The sequence below is a fragment of the Solea senegalensis genome, unplaced genomic scaffold (assembly GCF_019176455.1).
Source record: "Solea senegalensis isolate Sse05_10M unplaced genomic scaffold, IFAPA_SoseM_1 scf7180000014445, whole genome shotgun sequence".
Taxonomy (NCBI): domain Eukaryota; kingdom Metazoa; phylum Chordata; class Actinopteri; order Pleuronectiformes; family Soleidae; genus Solea; species Solea senegalensis.
Genome location: NW_025321048.1, coordinates 1 through 8,466, shown reverse-complemented (window position 1 = coordinate 8,466; position 8,466 = coordinate 1). Strand labels below are relative to the sequence as shown.

The 8,466-nt window shown below is 38.1% G+C and overlaps 1 protein-coding gene across 1 annotated transcript; it reads left to right on the top strand.

Annotated features, from left to right (window-relative positions):
• The first annotated feature begins 3,989 nt into the window (after positions 1-3,989).
• Positions 3,990-7,799, top strand: LOC122761221 (tapasin-like). Its single transcript, XM_044016400.1, has 8 exons — positions 3,990-4,183; positions 4,979-5,173; positions 5,407-5,655; positions 5,745-6,104; positions 6,429-6,752; positions 7,006-7,107; positions 7,333-7,355; positions 7,469-7,799. Exons 1-8 carry the CDS (start codon positions 4,123-4,125, stop codon positions 7,478-7,480), a joined length of 1,326 nt encoding a protein of 441 aa, XP_043872335.1. The 5' UTR covers positions 3,990-4,122; the 3' UTR covers positions 7,481-7,799.
• The last annotated feature ends 667 nt before the right edge of the window (positions 7,800-8,466 follow it).

Below are 8,466 nucleotides of genomic sequence, written 5' to 3'. Positions count from 1 at the left end.
CAGTTGTCTTCAAAGTAATACAAAATAAAAATAATAAAATGTTCTGATAGTTAAAAACAAAGACCCAGACCTAAATGTAGGTTAAGGGCTCCTTTTCTAGTTTACTGATCAACACACAAACACACACATACATCAGTTAAACTTTTCAGCCGTGCAATAATAATATAATATCATATAATATAATATAATATAACATACTACTACTACATAACATTCTACGACTCTGTGGTGGCCTCTGCCATCCACTATGCGGTGGTTTGCTGGGGAGCGAGCAGCACGGACCGGGACAGAAAGAAACTGAACAGGCTGGTCAGGAGGGCCGGCTCTGTCCTGGGCTGCTCGCTGGAATCGGTGGAGAGGAGGACGTTATCCAGACTGTCCTCCATCATGGAAAACACACTCCATCCACTGCACCTGACTGTGGAGGGGCTTGGCCGCTCCTTCAGCGGCAGGCTCCGGCACCCACAGTGTAGGACGGAGCGCTACCGGAAGTCCTTCATCCCCACTGCTGTTAGGATATTTAACTCCTCTTAAATGTCCATTCACTGCTGTACTTAACCCGGATAACTACTCTATATTAGAGTGTAATTTCTTATCTAGTAACTTTTTATTTTTCTCACTATTGCACTGTATTGCTCTTTTTTAATCTTATTGTATTATATATTTTTTATTTCTTTTTTATTCTTATTCTTATTTTTATTCTATTCACTTTGTTTTTTTCACAACTGAGCTGTGGTGAATGCGTGTTTCCCCCTGGGGGAGGAATAAAGTCAATTCAATTCAATAACATACTGTCCAGGGTGTACCCCGCCTATCGCCAGATGTAGCTGAGATTGGCATGGCACCCCCCGCGACCCTCTGGTTGAGGATAAAGCGGTAGATGATGACTGACTGACTGACATAACATAATATAATATAATATAATATAATATAATATAATATAATATAATATAATATAATATAATATAAATTAAATTAAATTAAATTAAATTAAATTAAATTAAATTAAATTAAATAATAGGGCCATGGTTCCCAACCTGGGGGGCCAGAGATCACATGGGGGCCCAAAGCTTTGTCTGCTCTGCAGTTGTGAGGTTATTAAAATTATGTTTGTACATTTACCCACTCTACAGGATAATCTGAACTCGGTATCCCACATTTCTTTTGATCCACCTTTAAATGCAACACCTCTGTGACCTCTGAACTCCTGGGACCAACACTGTGTAAACAAGTTTCATCAGGTCGGTTAGAGGATATACCTGGGGGGTATTCCATCAAGCAGGCTAAAGGCAAAGCCAAGCTTAAATGGCCAAGTCTGGCTAATATGAGTGAGAGTTCAGTTCCATCAAAGAGGCTGAGATTAGCCCCAACTCAGTAACCATGGAAACTATGATTCTGGCTAAGCCTCAACCATGGCTAAGCCATAACTGTGGCTCAGGTTTCCGTTCCATCAATCTGAGCCTCAACCCTGTTCCACCAAGGTGGCTAATGTGAATGCCAGCCAAGTAACCATGGTAACTTATGCTGCCGGACAAACCTGGTCTGTGGCAGGCTAAAAGTGAAGCTTAGCACCATCTATGATCAAAGAATGTCCACTAGACAGAAACAGAGACACACACAACTGTCATGGAATGATAAAATAATATGTAAAACATAAAATATATAATAAAATGTATTAAAGAAATTATTTAGACTAATAATTATAAATCATCTATAAGTACATTAAAGAACATTATCACCAAAATAAAATATAATAAAAAATAAGACACAAATAAATACAAAATTAAACTAATTAGCAAAAATATATAATAAAAGGAAATTTAAAGAGATCATCATTCTTTTGATGTAACAAGGGTTAGGGCCTCCGATTGATAGGAGATAGATGATTGATTTGCTGTCACCTGCATTCACTTACTGTAATAGGGGTCCTCGTCTCCATTGAATTGCTTGATTTGCTAAAATGATTCTAGATAAATAATATCTTTTTTACAATCAATAGATCTGTCATATGATTATTTCCTATAGAATGATAACCAACATTGCATTTCTTCATGTAATAATCTACCATCAATTGTATGATAAATGTGATGAGTCATGTAAAACACTCACTGGTTTCAAAAAATAAAACAAGGCAATCTCTCAAGAGTTGCCTTGGTTTTGATTTTATAGAAGCACAGGACAGTTTTTATCCATATATGCTGTGAGAATAGCAACCAAAACCAACCAAAACATGCTGTTTATTTTTTTGCATATTTCTACTTCAAGGACAAAAGGTTTAGAACCGCAGAAATAGGGCAACAGACTAACTAGATATGGCTGGAACACACCTTCAGCAGTAATACTGTGCAGTAGCAGTGTTAGAGCTCCACCAACAGGCAGAAACAGCCATATTCTTCTCCTCTTTCTGGGAAATCACATGATGAGTCTGTTAGCTTTCGTTTTTCTGTCCTGGCATGATTTACAGATTGGGTGTGTTATTATTGTTGATGCTGTTGCATGTGTCAGGTCACTGAAGCCTCTTGTCCTCCTTGTTTAGCCACATTCCTCTGGTGTCCAACAAAACACTTTCCTCATAAAAATAATCAGAGGTGAACATTGTAATAAGTTTTTAGCTCATGTAGAACTACAAACTGTTCATAAATGAAAGCTTCACTTCTGGCTTTCTGTAATGATTATACTTGTTGAATATATTAAAACAGGATTTGTATGTATCTAAATATCCAAGTGAGGTTTAAAACCGCTTCATAAATGATGCATTGGTTGAGGTTTTGTTGTTTGTGTTCCGTCTCTTGTCCTCATTTGACCTCTGTCCACAGAACAGTCTGGACTGATATTATGCTGCAAACTTGTTTCTCTTGTTTCTCAGGTTAGGCTGAATTTTCTGAATTTGAGGCGAAGTAAACAGACATGTACACACATAAAACTGGCAGAATTAGAGATGACATTGGAAAAGGAAGGATATAGTGCTCAGTAATATAGCTTATTTGTCAAAGGGCGCCATCTACTGGTGGCAGTATTCATAGACTGTTAAAAGAATTATGTTTTATGATGGAGGCTCTGTGTTCTGAGCTTCTTTGTCGATTTATTTGTCACAGTTTTTTACTGCTAGAACTTGTATTTCAATGTACAGAGATTGTAATATTTGTTATATTATACACAGTATTTATACAATTTATATTTGTTTTCACTGGACTTGATGGTATTCTACTCTGAGTCATCTTTTGAGTCAATAGTGGGTTTTTTTTATCATAGGTTTCTTTGCAGTGTAAGCAGTTGTTGCCTGGTCCAATCAAGGGACCTGTTGCAAAGTAGAACAGCCAATAAAAATCATTCCTTCTCTGAACTGTCTGCTAACTGTTCAAATCAAAGAAGACAGATTAAGAAGACACACTTGATTCACATTATGCTGAAAGGTTATCATGAAGTTATTGATGATTGATGACCAAAAAAGAGAACAAACTCATGTTAATTGCACCTTTAAGGCAACAATTCAGTTTTTTTTTGTTTTTAATTCGAGTTTTCTTTCAAACATTTCTGACATCTTCTGTGTACGGTGGTCGTCACATACCAGGGAGAATATAAACACTGTCACGACTCTCTCAGTGTCCTCATCCTTCCGTGTTGGGTTTGAGCGTTCTTATTTGTTTGCATCGTGAGCTTCCACTTCAAAAATAGGAAATAAAGCATAAAGCAAGATTCTCACCTAAAGTACAAATAAAAGGCTTTTCCTAAGGCTTCAAAAACAAATTGATTTTAGATTTTAAATCAATAACACACTTATTCAAACATGCCTATTGAGAGCAAACTTTTCCAATATGCTTCATATATTTCACTCTATTTTTGCTTTTTAGTTTATTTATTTTTTTGATTCACCTTTGCTGTTAATTTAATTCAAATAACTTGACCATCTGCCTCTTAAATATAGTTTATGAATATGCTGTTTTATTTTGAAAGGAAAAGAGGAAGTTGTATATATTCGCGCTACCTTGACGCGCACCGTAGGAGAAAGTGAAAGTAAAATGAAGCAGGGTTTTGCAGGGGAAATCCACGGATCTTAGTGACTTTGGTGAACGTGAAAACAGCAGTGGACGTTATTTCGCAGCAGAGCAGAAACATACAAACATGACGGAATTGTCTACGATTTATAAACTGAGCCTGGTCGCTGCTGCCTGTTTCTTCCACGGTAAGCGAATCGTAACACGACCATACAGTAGTTTAGCTTTCGTGCAAGTTTTTGGTGATTTATATCGATGCCGAATTTATTACCAAACACACTCACATGGTTAGACGTCTTCTTTAGGTTATTGTGCTAACAATGTACATATTTTTTAAAGCCTGCGGTGTTTTTCTGAGTGGGATTTTGTTTGAGACGTTTGTTGCCTCATTGCTATGCTGCCCTCTCGTGGCTGAAACTGTCAATACACCCAGCTACCAATGAGACACCTTCACGTGAAGCAGTAAATCAGGGAGTTAATAATATCAAGAGAAAAAAAAAACTAAGGAAGTTGTTTATTTTATTATTGTTTTAATTTATCTTATTTGTTTTTTATTGTATGACTTTTACAGTTAAAGTTGGATTGGACTGGAAAAAATATTGTGTAACAAATGATGAAGTATAACGTTTAAGCCATACATTTATAAGGAGTGAAATGCGAGAAATATAACATTTTATCGTCCCACTTAGAGATGTGTAGTGCAATAACATTAAAGATGCAGAGATGAGAAAAATGATTTAAAAAGTCAGACTGTGCAAATGTTCATGACAAAAACATTTACAGTTCAATGACGACAATCAGGCTTTTACTTTTACTTTTGATTGTCAGAGTTCAGTACACTATTAGGCCTCTTTATGGGGGACGTCACAGATTACACACTGCTGTGGCACGGAATATCATAATACAGTGTAACCCTGTTATTATGCTTGTGTTTCCTAGTGTAATTTTTGTATTCACAGTTATGTTTCATCATTTGTGTAAAGCCTGTAGCAGCAGCAGTTGTCCTGCGCTGGATTGCTGGTTTGTGCAGGAGAAAGTGGGTCGAGGAGGAGGCCTTACTCCACCAACATCCCAGGAAAAATCCCTGCTCTACATCAGAACAGACACAAACAGCCACAGCGCAGAGTCGCAGGAGCCTCTGTCTGACACCAGCCCTGACAGAGTCTATTTTATTACAGGTGAGCAAATATTTTTTCTTTAAAAATGACTGAAACATAAACTTAGAAATTTTAGAAAAATAAACTTTTTTTCAACCTATTTTCATTCTCTTTTTCATTTTTACAAATGTCAGTTAAAGGTGACTTGTGTTGATTTTGCTTTATTTTTTTATAGACTTTAGACTATAGACTTGTATTTTTCTTTCATATAATCCAGATGACAGTATTTACATGTGAGTCTCCTGTGTCCTCAGATCCAGCTGCCACCCTGTGCCATCACTCCCTCAGTCCTCCCAAAGGCTCCATCGAGAAGCCGCAGTGTGAGATCAGCCCCTTCCTGCAGCAGCCCTCAAACCTCAAATGGGTTGCTCCACTCACAGTCTCTGGCTTCAGCCCCTTATACCTCCAAGCAGATTGGTTTTCCGCTGCACTACGTGGGGTAGACAAAGAGCTGGCCATTTCCACCGTCATGCGAGCTCCCACGGCAACCAAAGAGCCAAATGGTAATCATGAAGGAAAGAGGAAATGCTTTTTCTATCTCAGCTGCATGTGGTGGTTTGACTCTCTCTTTCCTCACTCTGTGTTTCCTCAGTGATTCTCAGTGTGACCAGTAAAACCGTGTCGGTGCAGTCCAGACTCGGGAAGCCAGTGTTGCTGGACTGCGGCTTCTGGGTCGACCCTTCCTCGCCTCTGTCCGGGTCCGGTTTTGCCGTCGAGTGGCGCTACCAGTTCAGAGGAAAGGGACGACTTGTTCTGGCTTATGATGGCAAGACAGACCGTCTGGCAGACACACAGGAGAAAGGGGCCACACTGGACATTGAGGGTTTGCACAAGAAAGGAAATGCATCCCTGATTCTGCAGGAGGCAAAAGTGCGTCACTCTGGGACTTACATTTGCACCGTGTATCTGCCGTACCTTCTGGCTCAGGTGGCGGTGGAGCTGGAGATTGTAGGTGAGGGATTACGTGTCATTGTCTGTTCACCTACGTGTTCAACAGAGGGCGCTGCAACAAGGCAGATATTTACAGAGGGCCCTGAACTAAGAGAGGGCCCCCATAAGAGAATCCTTTTAAATATTTAGATTGGCTGGACCGGAGCCTGCACCAACACATCAGGATAAGTTTAGAGTAATGATAATAATACATATTTTATAATATTTTATTTACATGGTGCATTAATGGGTACTAAACTATGTAACACTATAAAACTTATAATACAGAAAACGGTCATTTAAAAACAGATTCTCTTCTTCCATTTTTTTTCCTCCCTCGACCCAGAGCCTCCGTCTCTCTCCATCCACCCTTCCCCGCTGCCCCTCGCTGCTCCTGGCCAGACTTTGAATGTCCACTGCCAAGCGTCCGGCTTTGCCCCCCTCTCCATGGAGCTGAGCTGGGAGTTTAAAGGTGCAGATGGTAAGGCCAGGCCACTGGAATCAGGCAGTGTCACAGGGCACAGGGAGGCATGGGATGGCACCTACAGCCAGAGCACTTGGCTGGCGCTCGACACGTCAAAGATGGACCTGGGCACCGGAGGAGAGCTGACCTGTGTGGCTGTTCATCCTGGAGGCACGCGACGGGCCCGCACGTCCCTCAGCATCATCGGTAATGTGGGGGAGTTTTGTTTTTCATGGTATGAGGCACATGTAAGGAATGAGATTACAGCAATGAGTGTTGCCAATATACAAAGTATTATTTACGAAGAGCTGAAAGTGCATATTAAAGCTAATGGAAGCTAAAGTACTTTGTTTTTAAGTAGCAGATTTACTAGTGAAGATTGAATGTTTAAGTTTAAATAGATAACTTTCATAAAGACTGAAAACAATGTGGGACTCCATTATGTCTTGTTTCTGTTCAGGGTTGACGAGTCCATCTATTGAGGATTCCATGGCAATGGTTGGTGTGGCACTCGTGCTCTATGGTCTCATCAAGTTTGTCTTCTGGACCTTCACCAGCTCAGGTATCAAATAACATGGCTGCGCTTAAGCAGAAACACAATTTATAAACTGACAATAACAACAATTACTCCTGTATTTTTAAATAATCGTCTTTATGAAAGAAAACTCTTACTGAAAATAAATATATAAATAAATATATTTAAAATTGTGAAAAGCTATTTTAAATGTTTAATGTTCTGTTTTTTTAATCCTTTGTCTTTTGTTTATTCTTCTGTAAACTGACACAGGTGAGGCTGAAAAACTTGATAAGGTAATTAACAACATTATTTATTTTTATTTAAATCATTCATTTGATTTAGCATAAGAGCTGTTTTTGTCACATTTGTGGTAACAATAATGACTTCTCATATCATCCTCACACAGAAGGAGAAGTGAAGAAGGAAGAAGCCAATTGATGTGGAAATTAAACATTCTTGCAGCTCCAGTGGTGGCATCTTTTCAAGGTCCTATTTATTTAATTCTGTTTTTAAAAATTAGGTAATGCAGAATTTTCTCTCATCTTATGGAAAAGTTTTCTGCGTAGTTCAAAACTCTTGCAATCATCGTCTTTATATTCATGTATTGACATGTTGGTCCCTCTATACAGTTTAACAAACACTGGAAAAGAAAAAAAACACATCTATACTAAATCAGCCCAAACTCGTCCAAACCTGTGACGAGTGAAAAGTGAATTTGTAAATATTTGATATAAAAAGAAAAATGTTCATACTGATATGTTTTTTCATTTGTGTTTTATTTTGCTATTGCCATCTCCTGTTGTTTATTGTTTTTATTTCGTGTGTTTAGATTAATGGGGGATAGTGGAAGTAACAGCCAGCACTTACTTACTAAGAAATGTACATAGAAATGAGAAGATAGTGATCTTAAAAAATACATGTATTTTGTTGGAAAGAAAATAAAAAAGCTATGTTGCTTTGATTTGATTTGAAGTGTGCATTGTGGGTGAACAGAAAATACATTAAATAAAGTCTTTGAAACAAGTTGCCTCAGTCTCAGACATGTCGAACACAGATGTAGTTTTATGAATGTACTTATGAACTTATGAAGTATTTTATACTGAGTGTATAAGACTACATTATAATATGTCTATATTTAAAAATAAAACAACAAAAATATACGGTAATTAAACACAAAAATATTAAAAGTAATTTGGAAAATTACAATTGTGTTTTGAATTTTAAAATACGAGCATGTAGGCAGTTTTTGAAACATATCTTATTAACTAGTCATGTTCTCTTATTGCATAGTAAGAGGAAGAAGAAATAATTATCCAATGGGAACCAACTTTACTGAATCACCATCCAATCAGAGGAGGTGATGCTGACGGGACATGGGCGGGTTCATCTTCGAGCTCGAGTCAA